The sequence below is a fragment of the Pelodiscus sinensis genome, chromosome 5, assembly GCF_049634645.1.
Source record: "Pelodiscus sinensis isolate JC-2024 chromosome 5, ASM4963464v1, whole genome shotgun sequence".
NCBI classification, from domain to species: Eukaryota; Metazoa; Chordata; order Testudines; family Trionychidae; genus Pelodiscus; species Pelodiscus sinensis.
Genome location: NC_134715.1, coordinates 65598561 through 65618917, shown reverse-complemented (window position 1 = coordinate 65618917; position 20357 = coordinate 65598561). Strand labels below are relative to the sequence as shown.

The window sequence follows — 20357 nt, the reverse complement described above, 5'->3', positions numbered from 1 at the left end:
GAACACATACCCCAGCTACCCTGTTCTGGTCTCTTATCAGCCCACTACTGGAGCTTTTAGTTCAAGCAAAGAGGACAAGCATTGAAATACCATGTCAAAGGCAATTCTTGAAGTATTCCTTGTCCAACCAAATGCAGAAAGTGACAAAATCTTACTTTGAAAAAGTGAGCTAAAAACTTGTGAGAAGAAAATCCTGATTCCCATGGTTCACATTAGGTTAAGGACACTGTATGGCTCAATCAAGCTGACAGAGCCACGGAACTTGCTATGGTTAGTCTGTTCCCCATGTTATCAGCTATACATGCTCCATTCATGTCTGCTATTTGTATAGTGAATCATAGACTAGGTCTGAGTTCCTGGAGATTACTGGGGCTCCAATTAGAGCAAAACTATTATTTATATTTAAAGAGACAGACACGTCACACTGGACCGTCCGTGCAGTATGATGTGCACAGACCATAAACACAATGCTTTCCAGGTGACAGCTGAACCAGTACACCATAGTTCAAATAGCATAATGTGCCCTTGTAAACCAGTGGTCACAGTTCAGTACAACCCACAAAATATTGAGAAGAATGGCTTCTGGACTTCAGTGGCCAATAAAATGTGATGTGTCCATTCCTTTTTTAGATGTGAGCTCTGCAGCATGATGTTCCTTAATCTAACATTGTTCCAAATATTCCAGCAGCAGACATTGGTTTCTCCTTGATAGCCAATGCATATCTCCGCTTTCCAAGTTTCTATAAACACATCATTATAGGCAAGGCAAGTCTTACTTTTCCCAGCATCCTTTCTAATTACTTGCCTGCTGCCAGGAAACTTTCATGTATTTTTGTCTTCACAATCAAAATGTCCACTGCACATTATTAAAAAGTAAAATTCAAGCAGCACCAAAAGCAGTTGCTGTGTAAATGACAAAGTTATTAGGTAACACCATGACATTCTTTTCAACACTCAATTTATAAACATTTACAAAAATAAACTAACAGCAAGAGAATATATAAATGATGGGAATCCACATGCATTTTGCATACAGCACAGACTCCAAGATGCATACAAAATTTCTGATTAGGTAACAAACCATAACATTTTGAGTCAGTGATAAGTTTTCTAAAATATCTGGAGTCTCTTGCCTGTGGCTAACTCTGCTTTATTCCAGGGTTCTTTCATTAAATTGAGAGAAACCTCCAACAAAAGAAGACTGTAACTGGGGGCTAAGGGTCCTCACTATTTTACACCTCTACTAACAATAGATTAAGTTGACACAAAAACACACACCTCACTGCTGCTGCTGCTGCAGCATTAGCATCCCCAACACACTAAAAAAAATGAATCTAATGCCAAAGACTGCAAATAAAGTGCATTTCTAAGTTTGGTTGCAATCATAGAAAAAGTGGCTAACACTGTAAAAGAGATAATAAATATTAATTTTAAAAACCTACTTGCAAGAGCTACAATCAACACAGTCACATTATAGAAAGTCTTTGATTGCTCTTACCTTTCATTCTCCATCATTCTGTTGTATTTTAGTCATGGAAATACCAAAGCACACAGTATACATAAACAGCACTGGCTCACCTTACCTTTTCAATGCCTATTATCACAGTGCCAGCGGATAACTTTTTCAGATAGAGAGACAGGAAGATACGATGTAGCAGTAAAGCCAGCACTTTGGGACTGAAGGGGAGTCTAGCAGGTACTCAATAATATATACAGATTAGTCAGAGAAGAGAACACCAACTTCATGACTCAGTGATTCTTCACTAAAACTTTCTAGCTCTAAGAACTTCATAATAAGAGTCCTCCGGAGTTACTGAAAATCCCTCAATGTGCTTAGTAAAAGAGAAAGCGTTACCATATTTCTGAAAACAGCAGTGAAGTTGGTGTTTTCCTCCTATGGTTTGTCACCTTCACTTTTCAGGGCATTCTTCAGAATCAGAACAGTCTGCTTAGATTTAAATTAGTTTCTCCTTAGAGCTCCAAGGGTTTGATTTTTTAAAAAAGTTTTACCCCAAAAATCTTTAGCTGCACATTACAATGGCACAGCAATACCTACTTTTTCAAATACATTTGCATCTCTTTCCACTGGAAACCGTGCAGACATCTCTAATAAATCAAGAACAAGCTGCATATGAGAGGAAAGGAAACAGCCTAGGTAGTATGAAATTAACGTATTACTGAAATGGCAGCAATTAGAAAGTTTTTCACTGGAGCTGGGGTTAACCTTCCTGCATACACACACAGGTTGTTTACATTTCCTGGCTTGCCACATCACTTTCATCCATATAGTGCACAAGGGCAGAACACAGTAGCACCTTTGTGTATTTTAATGAAAATGCAGAATGTCGGGGGGGAGGTTATGCTTAATGGTTGTTTTTTTTTTGGGGGGGGGGTATTTTTTTGTTTTAAATAGTGTTTATACTTATCCCTTGGAATTGAGCAGTATTCCAACCTACAGTGTTATGAACTTTTCAGATTAGGATTAAATTAGTGGCTCTCTTCAGAACATTTATACTGTCCTATTAGGTGCCTTTGCCACATGTTTCATAAATGTCCTATTGTGCCTTGTTTAGGGTTCCCAGATGTCCAATGTTTAAAGAGACAGTCCTGCAGGTCCACAGGAGCAAATAAGTGCAGGGAGCTGGCTTGAAAGCTGGCTTCCTGTGTGTATTGGCTCCAGCCTGCCTCTCTCACGGCTTTGCACTGCTGCCTCTCTATCAGGTGAGCCTGTCTGCAGGTGCCCAACTTTTTTTTTCTTTTAAATGGGCAAACTGTTCCATATTTTCTGCCTCCTCCTTATCAGTATAGGCTGATCCTGCTGTTGACTGGATCTCTACTCACTGCTGGTGTGTGGAGGTAGAGGAGAGCGATAGCTGACTACGGGCCTGGGTGTGTAAGGCTGGTGGTGGGCAAAGCTGTAGTGTGTGGGGCTAACCTCTCTCCCTGCTGGACCATCAGCACATGCCACCGCATGCTGGCTTTCAACCCAAGCCCCATGTCTGGCTGGCACTGGCTACACTGTGGTGACTGGTGAGTGCAGGCAGATGCCAGCTGGTAATGTGTCACCTCTGCTGCTCACCATCAGCCTTTCACCATCCTCCTCCCCCAGCCTCCATATAGGACAAATCCCCCTCCCAGCAGTGTGTGGAGAACTAGCTCCTGGTCAGAGCGCTCAATTCACCTACAGCCTGACCAGCTTCCTCTAGCTGAGCTGGCACCCCAGGAAAGCCCAAGGCCCTCCAGACCAGGGTGCTAGCCAGGAAGAGCTAAGCCATACACTGACCCTGGACAGAGGCTTAGTGTGCTTTTCACCCACTTCTCCCCTCATCCTAAGGCCTGCCCAAAGGGTACACCCTCCCTTGTTGCAGAGCCTCATCAGTGGCCTGCAGTCAGATTTCCTGGGCCCTGGTGCACAATGCATCGTTAGGTATTAAGCCCTTCCTCCCCACACTGATAGCCCAGGGACCTGGAGGCAGTTATATTATGTCTGTAGCCAGCAGTAGCCTGGGGATGTGAGCTGCAGTTTGATACTGTGTGGGCAGGAAGGGACAAGCTGCTTCCAGTCCCACCACAGAGGAGCAGGGCTGGGATGGAAGGGGAGAGAGAGAAATGAGCTCTGCAAAGACACGGGCCAGGTCATCCCTCCCAATGCCCTTTGGCTGTAAGCGGTTTCCGTCCCTTCCCTCATGCATAGGGCTGAAAGGCTGATGATGATTCCATTCTGGTGTGAACCCTGCCAAAAATTTGGGGAGTGAGAGCATATGACCATGCATGGCCCCCCTCCATGTGTTGCCTTCAGAAAATGCAGTACCAGGTACTAGAGTCCATCCTAGTGGCCCAAGCCAAGCATAAAGGGAGGATAACACTGGGCAGGGAGGATCAGGTTGGTTGGGCACCCCCATGTGCGTAAGATGTATGGGAGTTGTGTCATTTCTCCTCATGTGAACACCAAAACTTTAAAGAGAAGGTAAATAACAAGTCTCCAACTACACAGTATTTCTTGATATAAATTTGATTGTTTGTACTGCATAGTTCTGATTGATTGCCATTGAATTCACTTGAATATAGAATAGTTTTATCTATATCTGTATCCAGCTTAGAGGACCATGATCACCCTAATTAGTATCATAATGATACCAAGCTCTCAATTCAGTTATCTCCCAAAGGAAATAAACATTATTTGCATTACTACTGTAAGCGGATCAGAATGAGGACTTCAATGCCAGCAACTGCAAAACGTAAACCTTTCCCCAATTAATCAGAATCGATTCCCCCTCCCATACTTCATTTGCCAATTTTTGAGAGCTTGGAACAATGACAAATGAGGAGAGGAACACCACACATTTAATACTGAAATGCATTTGAATTAGAGCGCCACTTGGAATTCAGAGCATGATCTCATGAGAGATGATTCGAGCAGTATACCTGTATTGTAAGTTCCAATCAGCTGCTCCCGCTTTTGGGAGACGATGAAAGTGGTCTACAGAATATGTTTTATTCTGAATTATTTCATATTGGTGAAGTTCACAATAACTAATTTAACTAATTATTTACAAAGAAGTTTCTAGAGAATAAATCAACACCCTGAAAGACAAATAATTTAAATTTCTCATTTATATTGCACCTAATGTAGCATATGTACTTTACAATGACGGGAAGCCAACCATCTCCAGTATTTGAAAGCCAAGTATGATTTCCAGTTCATGCTCCACCAATGCAATAAAATAAAAAGTAATCAAAACAGATCAATAACAGCAAGAGATTTTTTTTCAAACTACGAAAATAGTTTAAATTGTGTAACACAAAGAAAAGAAAATTGCTTTTGCTTAAGTAACAGATACAGCTTTAGAAAAATAGACTGATAGTCACCCTTAAAGTAAGTTGCTTTGGATTAAGCTATCACACTAACGGAAGTATTTACACAGTGACAGGACATACAAGCGTTCTACACAATAATGTTATTTATTTCACTTTTTTGATCTCAGAAAGTCTTTTGGTTATAGAGCTACTATAAATGATATAATTAGACTTGCTATGACACTGACTTTTGATTATAAAGAGACTATGGAAGAGAAGGTACCAGAGGCATACTTAGAAATGTGTATAACCTTGGGTTCAATCCACCCCTGTTTGTGAGGGATGAGTGTGGAGTGAGTGGCTAGCACAGAGGTGGGTAAAACAAGTCCTGCAGGCTGGACACAGCCCATTTAACATTTCCATTCAGCTTGACATGACCCCAAGCAATTTACAGGGGCTGGCAACCTGCAGCTCCAGAGCTGCCTGCTGCAGCCTTTGGCTTTCTGCTCACAATCTCCAGGCTACTAAAAGTCTAACAACACAGCAGGATGCACAAGCAGGCTGGCTGCTTGCTATTGCCCCATGCTGCTACCAGAAGCTGCCAGCTGCTGCTGGCATGCCTCTACATGTCCCTAGCAGTGTGGAGGTGGTTTTGTGCACTGCCCCCCACACTCAGCACCATTTTCATAGCTCCCTTTGGCCACTTTCCAGGTTGCAAGCACGGACAGCGCACAGAGACCCGCTGCCCTTCTCTCCACAAGGGGCAGGCAGAGACACGGCATCAGCAGCCATCCACTTCTGGGAGCAGTGTGGAGCCATGATGTATGGAGTTATGGCAGGCAGGCTGCCTGAGAGTAATCCTTTCCACCCAGAGCCTGCACTTTGCACCCTCTCCCGCACCCAACCCCCTGTCCCATGTCGGAAGCATCTCTTGCACCAACTCCCTGCCACAGCCTACACGCTCTCCTGCACCCCAACACTCTGCACCAGCCCAGAGCTCCATCCAGTGCCCAGACACCACAGCTCCTCCATTAATATAGTAGAAATGTGTAGCAGGTGATGACTTACCAAAATTTGTGAAGTGGCCCTCCTGCATCAATTATTGCCCACTCCTGCATCAGGAGAGGAATTAAAAGGGAGAAAACCACACATCTTTTCCTCATGAAGATGTTGCACACATTATTCCAAGTGGAAGGAGAATGGGCAGGCCTGATGATGGGGAGGGCGGGAGGAAAGGGGAGAACTAATTTAAACAGGAGAAGGGTCCACTACAGTTACCAGCAGTGTTCCCTCTAAGCTGCAGGGCAGCACAGATTCAAAGGTGATTAATCAGCCCCACCCAATCAGAGGCTCAGGGCTCCATGGGGGTGGGAGGGGGGGTAGATTAATCATCTGTGAAGCTATGCTGCTGTGCATCTTACTTATAGAGAAAAAAGAATTCTCCATTACCTCAGGGGTATAGGCCTATGTTTTGGTGCTAAAGATCTGAATTTTAAACCTAAGAAGTTTATATAATAACTTACACAGTAAGTTGTTATATATGTGTTCCTCTACATTGTTCCTTTCTCTCTCCAACTCTGCTTCTATTCATCTCTCAGGCTATGTCTACACTGTAAAGAAAAGTCAGAAAAAGATACACAAATTGTGAACTGCAATTTGCGTATCTTTTTCCGCTTTTCTTCCGAAAGAGGCTTTTCCAACATTTGGGTTATATGGGGCCAAATGCAGAAAAACCCCCTCTTTCGGAACATCCTGGCACAACCAAAGCTTTAAAGCTCTAGCTTGCTTTAAGTTATGTCAAGAGGGAGCTGTAAATCGAATTTGGTCCTGGCTTTTACCAGTTAGGAGAAGTTTTTGAACAGACAAACAGACATGCAGACAAACTCCCTTAAATATAATAGATGACTGTATGAGAATATAGTTATAAAAGCAACTGAATTAAATTTTTCTGCTCCAGTCAGCATGTCAGGAAATTGATACTTGCCCTTAATTTGTTTAGCAACCTGCATTCCCTAATTAGCCAAAGAAAAGGTCTCCTTGTACTTACCTCCTGTCCTACTTCCTCCTAAGCAGTGACTTGCAACAAATAGCTTTGTCTTTTGCTCTAATTAACCTATCCAGAAGATATATTTTAATTCAAATTTATTCTTAATAGAACTTAAGGTCACCTATTGTGAAACGTGGAGGTTCCTATAGGGCTTTAATGGACAACAGAAGTAACCTGAAAAAAGAGTAACATGTCTTGTTATGACTTACTCTGATTGCCTTCAAGAGTGTCCTTTATACCAGTGGCTGCCAACCAGGGATTTGCTCATCCTTGGGGGTACATAGAGGTCTTGTAGGGGGTACATCAACTCATTTAGATAACTACATAGTTTCACAACAGGTTGCATACAAAACTCTCTCAGTTAGTACAGACTAGAATTTCATACAATGACTTGTTTATACTGCTCTATATAAGGTACACTGAAATGTAAGTATAATATGTTTATACTGCTCTATATAAGGTACACTGAAATGTAAGTATAATATTTATATTACAATTGACTTATTTTATACTTATATGGTGAACATGAGAAAGTAAGCAATTTTTCAGAAATAGCGTTTTTTGACACTCATATTTTTATGTCCTATTCTGTAAGCAAGTAACTTTTAAAGGGAGGTGAAACGTGAGGTACACCAGACAAATTAGACTTTTGAAAGGGGTACAATAGTTTGAAACGGCTGAGCGCCCCTGCTTTATATTGTTGGTTCTTTCATGTTGGTCTGTAATAATAAAGTTTGAGTAGTGATCTTCAGCAATGGAACTTGAAGCACACAGTGATGCAGCTTTCCAACACCACTCTAAGCCAGAAAAGCATAGTTAATTTTAGATGGGTAAACTGTTAGGTGATTTGCCTAAGATGTTAACGCAGCTAGCAATTCCTGGTGCTAATCCATCCCTGCCCATATTCCTCTCTCTCTCTCTCTTGACACCACTGGTACTGTAATGCTATTCACATTAGAGCTTCCCAAGTCACATTTTGATAAATGACAGCTGCTGGGTAAATTACAGTGAGCCTTGTTAGGGACTACACTGGGGTGAGGAACCTAAGGCCCGGTGACCTGATGCGGCCCCTGGCTTGCCTGGATTTAGACCCCGAGCCTCAGGGCTCTCTCCCCAGCACTGGGGACCCCTTGTTGGCACTCCAGCTACCCCTCCATGGGAGTGGAGCACACAAAACCGATTAGTCTGAATCCCCTTGGACACTGGCGTGTAAAGGGAATATGGGGAGTCTTTTCTGCTTCTCAGTGAAGTTTTAGAAGGTTTTTTATTTGGTTGTTTCTAATTTGTATGTGACTCTTGATTTTTCAATGGGTCAGTGGCCCCCACCCCAAAAAGATTCTCCACCTCTACACAGACAACTGGCCTTCTGAGTCAGTCTTCACTCTATCCCGCCCCTCTCCTTTCACTCCCTCAGACTTGAAAATGCTTCCCAGTAACAGTCCATGAGCTGATCTATTCACAATATTTAAATGATACAGGAATAAGTTCTTATCTTTCCTCAGAATGTTAAGCCCAGAGTGCCTTTAACTATTTATGATAAATGAGGATGAGATGTTAAACGTCCTGTGCAAACGTTTTGGAACTAGAACCAAAATTCACAGATCACATTGCAGTTAAATATTACTGTTGCTCATATTTGTGTCTACAACCATTTCGTTTTTTCTGTGTTCCAACTTCCAGCCCTCATTCTGGATTGCAGCTCCTCCTCCATCTGCATAAAAAGCTTATATAGCCTTAGCAGCCCTAAAGAGGTGGGGGAAGAGTGTTCTGTATCTTTGTCACTGATAGTACCTATTTCCCAAATCAATATATTTTAAGTTTTTTTCACAGATACCAGAGTAAGCCCAAATCAAAAGCTTGGAGCCAAATGTCCTTTAGTGTTGGATTGGGATGCATGTGAAATGTACATACGAGACCAAATTTGCAGCTAAAGCCAGTTTCTGAAATCAAGGAACATTCTCTCATCAATTTGATAATAAGAGCAGATTTCTACCAGGATTTTTCGGGAGTTTGGATATGATTATTAGACGGTATTGAGGCTTACAGTCCTACTGTCCTCCCCACTACAATACTTCCCCTATCCTCCCAAAAGAAGAAACAATTTTTCAATAAAATCTACATACTTCCTATATTAATTCAGTTTGGCTTGTTCTTTTTGTGAACTTTCTATTAGGATGTGCCACAAATTTGCATAGTGCTTGCAATTTAATTATGGCCTTTGAGTGCAAAGGAAGAAACCATTTTTAATCAGGCTATTAGACTATTATGTCTATGATCACTCTTTTTAAAGCACAGATCTACAAAAAGCTTTCAGAACAATGAGAAAAAGGGGCAAATCTAGCTTCAGTTTTGCTGACATAGGTTTAAAGAAGAATAAACATTTCCTTGTGTGCATAATTCTCCATATTTATCATACCAGCCATTACAAAAAGAAAGTGGATTGCTGTACAAGTACTCATTCCTTCCCCCAGCTTTCCTAAAATCTCCCAAAAGCTTGTATTCTGAAACACTCCAACTCGAACTTCCTTATTTGGTTGCTGGAGCTGTTCTTTGTCTTGTTCAAACATTCTGGTAAAACTGCACGCCTCCCTCTAGCCCTATGCCCTCCCCCCATTTCTATAGACAGTCTGACTTCAGCAGGTCACCCTGACTCAGCCTCCTTTGTAGTTCACTAACCAATCACACATTAGTTATGCCCATTTAAGGAGTACCTTTCCTTTTGGAAATCATCAAGGCAAGAGGGAGTTTTCAGCTGTTTGGAAACTTTGCTCTGCTGCAGACACTGAAGTCAGCATAAAACAGGGATTTCGCAGAAATATTTTATTAGCTCTGAAACTAGAGAATCAGATTGCTACAGAACATTTTTTAAGCCTCATTGCAACTCAGTTTGAGATCAATTCATTCTTCAGTTGTTTTCAATTTAGCTTTGTACTTTTTTCAATGTGCAAACACATAATACTTAGTGGTTAGTATAAACTGTATTTTTAACGTTCTGTAGTACTGGATGAGAATTAAAGACTAAATGACAAAGAAATTATGTTCTATATGTTTAAAAGAGCCCCTCAAAATAAACATTTTCCTGAATTTTTTTTATTATACTCTAGAACAGAAACGAATCAGACATTTAAGTTGATAGTGAATCATTTTAGGATTTTACTTCTTGTCTGAGCAAAAAAACCAATTTCCTAATAATATTACCTATCTCAGGAAGAAAATACAGTGGCCAAGCTGTTCCACTAGACCAGTGACACACAAGACTAGACAAAGCTCTAGAAAGTATACTGTAAGGAATAATCCTTTACTGTCAGCTGCTGGAGCAAATAATCTGTCAAAGTATTTCCTATATATTATTATTGCTTATTACTTATATAGTGCTAGTAGCATGCTAAGTACTCAGAAGACTGGTATAAAACACGGTAAGAACTGACATGCTAACTTAACATGAAAATGTAGAGCACAGCAACAGCAACCAAGAGAATGTAGATAAATGTGTCTTTCTGGTTCCATCATTTCCCTTCCAATCTTTTAGTTTAATTTTCTCTGAGTATAGGATTAAGGTTTATGGGCCTTTTTGAACTACCATTCTTCAAATACAGGCAGAGGAACTCTATTTTATTTTCAAAGGCGAAAAGAATAGTATTTTAAGCAGAATGTATGTGATTCTGCAATAAAAGTTGAAACAAACCAACCAAATTAATATGATCTTGGAAGGTATCTCTAATTGGCTGGGGAAATTCTTGAAGAACTGTGATTCCTCAGAAGGAAATGCCTTCTGTTACACAAAGTTTCACAACTGGTAAACATCTTACTAAACAGAACTCTGAATGACAGCACTTTGTAGATTCTAGTTGGTAGATAACAATGCTCTGCAATGGAATGAAGGAAAGTTTTGACTAAAGGCCATATTTTCAAGGATATAGTAAAGACCAAAGGGCAAAACAATATTTAAGAAGTATGTGTGGGCACATCCTTAGTCCTCATTAAGATTCCTTTGCAAAAACTGAACTAAAGGTCTTAGCTCAGACTAAAAAGGGCTTGTGAGGGTTATTTCATCATGAGAATCCCCTGAAGAAGAGGAATATCTGGGGCAGAAGGGAAGCAGAGAAACACAGGGGGACAAGGAAATAGAATTGGATCAGGTAACATGGCACTCAGTTTTGACCTGTGAAACTGGTGCTTATTTGAGCTCCTCCCTGCCAGTGCAAGCTGAGCAGCCCCTACCAACGCAAACTTTGGGTAGGTAGAATGAAGACTTAAAATCAGTTTTCCTCGCCACTCCTCAACTACTCCCTGTACTTTGTGCTGAGAATCCATTCCTATGATTTTACATCACCTGCACATTTCTATCAGTGGCATAAAATATTTTTACGTACTCAATATTAAGTAAGAGGAAACGACAGGATTAGTTTTTTAAGAAATACATTAACTGAACCATACTTTGCATAGCCTACGTATATGCTGTTAGGGTGCCTCTACACAGCACAGTTTATTTCGAAATAATGGCCGTTATTTCAAAATAACAATGAGTATGTCTACACAGTAATTCTGTTATTTCAAAATAATTTTGAAATAGTGGATGGCTTATTTTGAAATCTGTAAACCTCATTCCATGAGGAATAATGCTTATTCCAAAATAGTTATTTTGGAATAGCAGTAGTGTGGACTCTCCACTGCTGCTATTTCAAAATAGCTTCTCTCCAGGGCCATTCAAAGTAATTACTCCCCAGTGCCTCCTGGGGATCTAAATTGAGGGAGTATGTCCACATTAGGAAAGCCTGCCTTGGACTAATTTTGAGTCCTGTACTGTAGATGTGCTATTTCAAAATAAGCTATTTCAGAAAAAAAATCCAAAATAGCTTTTTTTAAAATAAGCATGCAGTGTAGATGAACCCTTAATGTTTTCCCTCCCCAGGAAGAAAAAACATTTAAAATCTTGTGGAAAAAAAATAAAATAAGGTTATGACTGACAACATACCCGTATTTATCTAGTCACATGTATGTTTACAAAAACAAATCTATGCCTTTAAGTTTTCCCTTTTTAAACCATTTTTTAAAAACAAATTTAAGTGACAAATACAATGCCCAGAGCAAGTACAGAAACACACAGAAACACCAAAATGTGAACATAAGAACAGTCATATTGGGTCAGACCAAAGGTCCATCCAGGCCAGTATCCTGTCTGCCGACAGTGGTCAATGCCAGCTGCCCCAGAGGGAATGCACCGAATAGGTAATGATCTAGCAATCTCGCTCTTGCCATTATCTCCACCCTCTGACAAACAGAGGCTAGGAACACCATTCCTTATCCATCCTGGCTAATAGCCATTAATGGACTTAACCTCCATGAATTTATTTAGTTCTATTTTAAACCCTGTTATAGTCCTAGCCTTTACAACCTCCTCAGGCAAGGAGCTGACTGTGAGCTGTGTGATGAAGAACTTTCTTTTATGTGGAATGGCACAATTCACCAAAGAGCTAGCCAAATTCACACAAAGTACACTTCAGTAATTTTACATAATGACACCTTATTGTCAATTAAGTAATTTAAATAGAAGTTGAGAAAGTGGGATATATTTATTACTCATATCATCTGAAAAGGCTAGCGCAGTAGCAGCACTACTCTACTTTTAGTAGATTTCCATCACCTCAACCAGGTGTTCAGAGTGCTGGCAAATAAATACCTCATTGCTGATTCTGTGGACACTTCACTGTCTGCTCCATGTCATTTGGCTGAATGGAATAACTGACCTCATAATGGATATCCATAGGACAGAAGGGGCATCCTTTCAACTTTGAGATATTGCACTATATTTTGCTGTTATGCTTCAAGGCTGCACATGTTAAAGTAAATCAATAGCTTTCTGCTATTCCCCTCTCCCTTCAAGACATCAAGTAATTTCTGCCCGGAGAAAGTGCTACTGGGGAGGCTTTAAAAACAGTATCCCCTCCCAGAAAATCACAGACTTCACTGGAAATCATATTTCTTGTTGTCCCCTCCTCATCAAGCTTTAATATGGCATATTGCATTGAGACAGAACTAGCTGCTTTGGTAGGAGATCTTCAGTCCACAGAGAGAAAGGAAATGCATACTGCTCTCATGATACATTTAATATGTTCAATCACCATATACTGCTGTTCTGCCTCAGAGATTGCAGGGGTATAGAGCTACCTGGCTCAACTATGTTTGATGGGTGGCCTGATTGTATGAAATCGAAGGGCCTAAGTCAGACCTGATGTAAAGAGTTTCAATGCCATTCAAGACCAAAAAAATTTAGTTTGCCTTTATTGGAATTGTCTCCCAATGGTAGTTCAACCCACCTGGAACAGAATGGACCCTCTGTGTTTGTCTAAATGGCTAAATCAGGAGCTTGCAATGATCTCCATATGGACTATCTACTTTTATTACAGAGATGAGGATGATCTCTCAGAAGTCAGAAAAACCACCATACAGCAGCTGGATTGGAGAAACAAATTAAGACCCTCTATCTGACCATAGTGGAGCCAGAACTATTTCTAGATATGCATTTTCCATTAATGCTCTAATTGTTCATCCTATGGTTGTAGCTAGATTTAAACAATTTCACATGTGTTGGCAAATAAACAGCTTTACCTCTCAAGGCCAACTTCTTACCTCATTGCATGGGTAGAACTACCAATCTGTAAACATTCAATGTAATCCAACACACTACCTCCTTCAAATTCCCCCTCTACACTACAACACTATCATAATATATAATTATAATAGCAACACTATTCTTATATGTTTAAGTCAAAACTAAACAGTAACCACTTATTTTCAGATTGAAATTAACTCCGAAGGTGTTATTAGACAGAAAAAAAAACTAGCAATGTATTACTCCAAGGCTTTAAGGGCTATATCACACCAGTTCAACATTTGAAATGCTATCCTCAGGAAACTAAACCGAATACTGTGAAATATGCCTGAGGACATCCACATCAATGTGTTCATAGTCTGCCGCTTAAGTCAGGCTTTATGGCCTAGAGATGTGTGGTTAATAAGTAACAGGTTCTAAAGGAATAGTCTAATTTATGTTGCCAAGATGGATCATCTTATTAAACAGAAGGGCCAAATTAGGTCCTGTCCACCTAATCCAGAGCACTGGTACCAAATGTTTAGCACTATGGATGGGAAAAGGACAGAATAGACTTTATAATCATATGTCTGCATATTTAGTCAAGTTTTGTACAATTAGGTATGATAGTGGGGAAAAGAATTTTAGTCCCAAATAAATGTCATGCCATTTAAAAAAAAATTTCTCCATGGAATTCATTAGAATCCACTTGTGACACATAACTGGAGTACAAAGGAAACATCACATGGGTATGTCTACACTACCACCCTAGTTCGAACTAGGGTGGTTTATGTAGGCAACCGAAGTTGCAAATGAAGCCCGGGAAATTCAAATCCCGGGCTTCATTTGCAACTTCGGTTTTCTACATTAACCACCCTAGTTTGAACTAGGGTGGTAGTGTAGACATACCCATGCTGTTTAATCAAAAAGATACTTTCTTACTACCCTAAGGTTACCAGGAAATATCTATATTGGTATGATTACAAACAATCTCTGTTTGGTTAATAACAATGCAGTGGTATGGATCAATTTACTTTTTCAAAAATTCTGATTTAATCTGAAACTATGGCTTTCAGAGTACAAAACTACATGAGGAACACTATTCCTATGTGTTTGAGTGAAAACCATGTGCTTTTGTGGAATAATGTGCCTAAAATAGTAGTGGGAGCTGCATGGTTTCAAACATTTAAAGCTAGAATGAAAAAAACATTAATAAAAATAGCATACATAATAATCTGGCATTTATAAGACTGAATGAATGTTCTAATGTGCTTTTTCCAAAACTATCTTCTAATTTCAACTATGTTAGTGAGATTTTCTTCCTCTGTACAGGTAAGGATTTTTATCTTGGCTACTGAGGGTCAAAACTTAACACGTGATTGGCACTCTGAAAGTTCAAAAATGGATATGATGCATGCCAAAAAACTAAGCTCCATCCACTGTGTAGATTCCCAGGTATCAGAGGCCAGCAAACTACAACTACTTTTAAAACCTTTTAGGAACCAGGGCACAGAACTTCAAAGATGTTCACAATCCTAACCGCTGAAATCAACGAAAGTTAGGAGACTAAAAACCTTTGAGGATCCTGGTCCACTTTCCCTCAATGGTTGGAAGCAGCTTCAAAAAGTAATCTGCTGCAGCTAGGATACCACAGTGGGATTTAGAACAGTCTTAAAAATTGGAACTGGTGGGCAATGATTCTGTGTTCTATTTATATTTTCAGGAGAGCACATGAGAAATAGCTTGAAACAAGCTGTAACTAATATGCTAAACAGATGTGGGGGAGGGTGCCAGCCTTCTTGGGAAAGGCCCAATATGAACTCCAGTGCCAAAGTTTTGGCTTGGAAAAAAAAAGCTTCATTATTTTGGTCTGTTTTATATCCTAAAACACATAGGAAGACTGGCGCTTTCAGTGACTGTCTCTTCAGACACTTTATGTTTGCATAAGGCACAAGTCACACGAACACTAAAGTGCTCTTTCAGACCTTCTACAAGGTTCTATAGAATGTCACCGTTTTCTGATGTCACCTATGTTACCATTGTGACATGGTAGCATAAACCCTATGAGGTTGATTATTTTCTGGCAAGCCTATCCATCTTTCCCTGCTCTGGAGTGCGGGAGAGCATTTAGATACGTCATATGCAACAGTGACTGCAGCACCAAATCTATCCCTAAACTTTCTGATGTGTAATTCAAGGGGCAACATTGAAAACAGTAACCCTTGGGGTCCAATATTAATTCATCCTTGTAACAAACTTTGTTTACATTTAAAACTGGGAAATGTTAAAGTACATTTACATAACTATCTTGAGGCTTGTGGTGGACAGGAAGAGTGCTGGCCAGCACTCAATGACTAAAGGTAGCTTGCAAGGGTGTTGGCAGTGGGTCAGAACCACCAATGGAGATACAGTGCTGAAATATGAATTGGATATAGATACCTGGTCTGCTCTTCCTTTGTGTCTAAGTTAAGGGCTGGAGGGAGCCGATGCAGTAGCCAGAATTACCATGTCTATGAGAAATATTGGACATCGGAGTGAACTGAGCCTTGAAGTATGGATCAGCACGGGTCATGATCGAAGGGAAAAAGTTTATTTAGTCACAATCAGGGTATCTGTCTTTGTTAGACTTCTCTGTGTGAATCTATGCCTTCCCTCCCCCATTCACTATGGAAGAGCACACCCAGAGAAGTTCTCTGTGTTTTAATTTGTTTTACTCAGTTGCTCTGTAACACCTAGCAACTAATTATGCTTCATCAAGTATATCTTGTTTGTTTTGTTAATAAAATCACTCCTTTTTAAGGCGATGATTTGAATCTTGTATCCTGGAAAGAAACGGGGGGGGGGGGAGGGGGGAAGAAGGCTGGGTGTGTGTGTGCGTGTGCGCATATGCCTCAGACTAAGAGATCAGCTACCAGAGACTGCAGTCTGTTTCCTTTTTTTCCCCCCAAGCTTTCTTGTGATAAAGAAGCTTGGGGGTACCCCCCTGAAAGAAGTCCAAGTGCTTCCTTTCTGGTGCTAGCTACCCGCTTCCCCAAAAGTGGGTGAATCTGTGACTCTAGGGAGTTTTTGTAAGAAGAGCCTATCGAGGCAAGGTATTTAAGGTCTCTTGCAGGCCCCCATCTTCTGCACTTGGAGTGCCAGACTGAAGAACAGCCCTAACGTGGCTATTTTCTGTGTTGCTGCAAACTGGCTGGCAGCATTTTCAGTTATGATTTACTTCTTTATTGATCAAGTCAGATGTGCTGAACTGGCATCGGTTGTTGTGAAAATTATAATTCTGGTTAGATATTATTGAAGGGTCAAAAAATTAATTGTGCTGACCATTTATTTCTTGTATTATTTTAGCTCAAGGAGGAGCAGCTCATGCTGTGCTCTGGAGAGCAACTGTTCTGGAGGCACGACTACATGCAGACCTGTCCTGACTCCACACCACCTCCAATGGAAGTCAGCTAAATGCTACAATCTGGACCTTTGTGTGTTTGCTATTGTACTCCTCAGAAGGCAGGCCCTTTTCAAATCACAACCACCAATGCCTACTTTATAAAAACTCAGACTTACTAAACGTATTTAATGATCTCCAACCATTGCTTCTCAGGTCTGATCATTTAGGATACGCAGTGAAGGTTTCGCTTAGTTTGAAAACTACACTCCTGCCTTTTAATTCAGTTTTGAACTTTCATTTAAAATTGGTGCCTACTCAACAGCTGCATTAATTACTGAAAGTCATTGCTGTGGGCCCTAAATTGTGAGTTGCATACTATATGTATCTTGGATGCCATCACCATGATATGATAACTTGTCTACAGGCTAGAACTTCTTCAGACAGCTGTTCCTCTGGGTGTGATAACTCTAGAAAAGTTCAAAACCAGCCGAAGTGTCAGACACTCCACAAAATCAACTATGGACTTCATTATCACAATTTAATTATATGAAAGGTACTCAGATAATATGCTAAAGGGTGGTGTTATAAAACCGTAAGATATCGCACCACCTAAAGCTATGGTTATCTAACAGCTTCCATTATAAAACTCATGTTTTCAGTAGCTTATCATCCTGCCAAATTTTAACTGTACTACAATTCTGGATTCCTTGTATCCGCTTCCAGCTGGATTTTTCTTTTGAAAGGCTAAGGAAAAAAGGTTTAGCTGATTTTGTGAACAAAAACTAGGGAAACGTATTGTTTTGCCCATATTAATTTTTCTTTTAAAGAACTACTGTGTTGAGAAATTCCCGCTTACTTGAAATTTATTATGGTGTTCACCCTGGTGACAGAGAATGTCTTTTGCTGTTGCCATGATCATTTGGCCAAATTATAAAATATCACATGCACAAGAGTTTGACAGCTAAACTTCCTGAAGGTTTCATCTGTAACAGGTATACTACAGCCCAAAGCTGCAAGGACTGAGCAGGATTTCCCTGCAATTGTTGCTCCAGGCTACTGAGGTGCCAAGCATGTGAACTGAGATCTGAAAGAATGTCTTTCCTGTGCTGCCATGCTCCCTCTGTTTTTGTCTAGGCAGCAAGGTAGTGGAAGAGGCATGACCCAACTGAAATACACAGTGAAGAAGAATGGAATGTGGTGTGAGCATGTGTGTGTGAGAGACAGATTCAGACCTTAATTTTGTCATTTCTTAACTTTTGAGTGTTTGGCTTTGCAACCTCAATATATATACAATGTAATATAGAGACTGGCAAACACCCCCTCTCTGTATTCCCCGTAAGCTGTGAGCTCAGGCAGCCACTAAGGAGAGATTCCAATGCTGTCCAACTAATTAGCAGAGTGCCCACAGCAGGCAGCATGTTTGGTTTTTTGTTTTTGTTTTTTTACAAGTAATGCATATCTGCACATGCCTTGGTGCACAAACTTTGTTCCATGCATGGATGGAAAAAAATTAGAGAGAACATTGCTCACAGTCACAGGCACTGAATTTCTAATCTGCCATAGAGTGTTCCTCTGCCCCAGCCCCAGGCATCCTGTCCACAGGATGGTTTGGGCAGCTACCAGGCACTGAGCTTTTGGGGGGAGGGGAGGCCTGTGACTGCCTCAGCTGTCTGATGGATGGTATCTGCAGGGTCCAAGGGATTACCTGCAGGGCCTGGCACGGGCTGACAACAGGGGTCAGGCCATCCCACACTCACCACAGTGGTGAGAGCCAGAGAAACCTGGCAGCCTGCTCCACTCTGCCTCACCACCCTCTTCCTCGACTGCTGTGTTCTGCTTGTGAAGTGGAGTGCAGTGCCGTGCAGTGATTTGGAAGATGGGTGACAGAGCAGAGTAGGCTGCCAGGTTACTCTGGCTCCTCCTGCCACGGTGAAAAGAGGAGGGCCTGGTAATGGGCTGTCAGTGGGTGCCCAGTGCCCACTTTTTTCTTGTGGGTGCTCCATCTGTCAGTCTTCCCAATGATTTTGTTCTTTGACTAACTTTAACAGCAATGCAGACATTTTATGCACAGGTATACTTAAAGGATTTGCATCATACAGCTCTTTCTGGGATAGTCTTCAAGGTTGTGGAGAAGCATACAGAGTCGCAAACAGCTATTCAAGCAGGACAAAAATGAAAGCAAAAGAATCTTATAGTGTAGAATTGCATTGCACAGCAAGAATGTAATCTTTAAGATAGCTTTGATCATCCTTCAGAAAAGAAGGATCTCAAAATGCTTTATTTGATACATATGAAATTCTGAAATTATTTCACTGAAGCTCATGTTTACAAACCACAATGTTCTATAAAGGAAGGTGATTCCAATACAAGATTACACATTATGAGGTCTCCTTCTAAAGAATAGTTTCATATGAACAAAACTGTTTAAAGTATACATAATGCAACATTTTACCTGCAGAGATTAGTTCCCAGACATGTGCAATACTCCACGTCCTCGTTAACAGGTTAGAAATGGTAAAAAGACAGGTTTTACAAACGATATTTTAGAAAACCAGACTCATTGTTCGATTTGAGGTGGGTGTTTCTTTATGCAATTCCATGAAACAACATAATCATCATTTTGAAGAAGCTACAGAACAAGTATTATGTAGAAGTTCAACACAACTGTATGTTAAATATACAAACATGGAAAATCAGAACAGTCTAAACGGGAATACTTTAAACTTCCTCTTTGGGTTATTCATCTTCTGAGAAAAAAAACGTTTTGTCCATTAAAGTGTAAAGCTTTAAAAATGGCACATTTGGGATCTACTTAGTTCTAAATGGAATCAAGGTGATATGAAACTGACAGAGTAGAATGAAAATATTTAAGAGTATAAACCTGTATTGATTGGTATAATTTTTTTTTAAGGGAGCCATTTGAAAATATGACTCTTCAGTGTAAGTGTATTATTCCCTGTGCAATTCATCACAATGTAGTCATTGGTCTGGATTTCTTGCTTGTCAGGTGAGAAATCTTGGCAAGTAGCATTTAACCTTTACAAACACTGCATTAGTTTTAAAAAGCTATTTGGATTCACAAATAGGCTTTTAAGATTAACTGCATATTTGAAATATGATATTACTAGATTTATTTAGCATTTTCAGTAATTTTACTGATAGCAACTTATTGTGGGAAGAAATTGATAGAAGTGTTATAATTAGAAAAGATGCTTGTTACAGTATAAATGGCTTGATGATCATTTATGTTACTGTTCCTAAAAATTCCCTTATTTGGCAGAGGTAATTTATTCACAATTAAGCCACATCTAGTAAATGGAGTCTGACAAAACTGAGTGGTTTAGAAAATCATAACATGAATCTGTTTCTGATTGGAAAGGGACAACATTTTAACACAAACTATGTGTCTAGTGTATTCATGCATACTCTTGAATCCCAACTAGACTTTTAAGAACAAGTTAAACATTTTCCGGCAACTGGTTGGATGCAAGTAAAGAATGACTGACAAACTGTATACAGGCAGTCCCCGGGTTACGTAC

The 20357-nt window shown here is 40.2% G+C and overlaps 2 protein-coding genes across 6 annotated transcripts in view; one reads left to right on the top strand and one right to left on the bottom strand.

Moving 5' to 3' along the window:
- CBR4 (carbonyl reductase 4) overlaps positions 1-18611 on the top strand; it is a 169949-nt gene extending 151338 nt beyond the window's left edge. The window contains exon 7 of the mRNA XM_075931141.1: positions 16782-18611. Within this exon, the coding sequence (XP_075787256.1) occupies positions 16782-16858 (77 nt within the window). The 3' untranslated portion in view covers positions 16859-18611. The remainder of the gene's footprint in view (positions 1-16781) is intronic.
- Positions 1-20357, bottom strand: part of PALLD (palladin, cytoskeletal associated protein) — a 324324-nt gene that overhangs the window by 89921 nt on the left and 214046 nt on the right. The window contains exon 1 of one of the 5 annotated variants that reach the window (XM_075931130.1): positions 1584-1929. The exons of the other annotated variants lie outside the window; for them this stretch is intronic. The gene's annotated coding sequence lies outside the window, so the exon portion shown is untranslated. Of the gene's footprint in view, positions 1-1583; positions 1930-20357 lie in introns of those variants that run through there. 5 annotated transcript variants of the gene reach the window in all.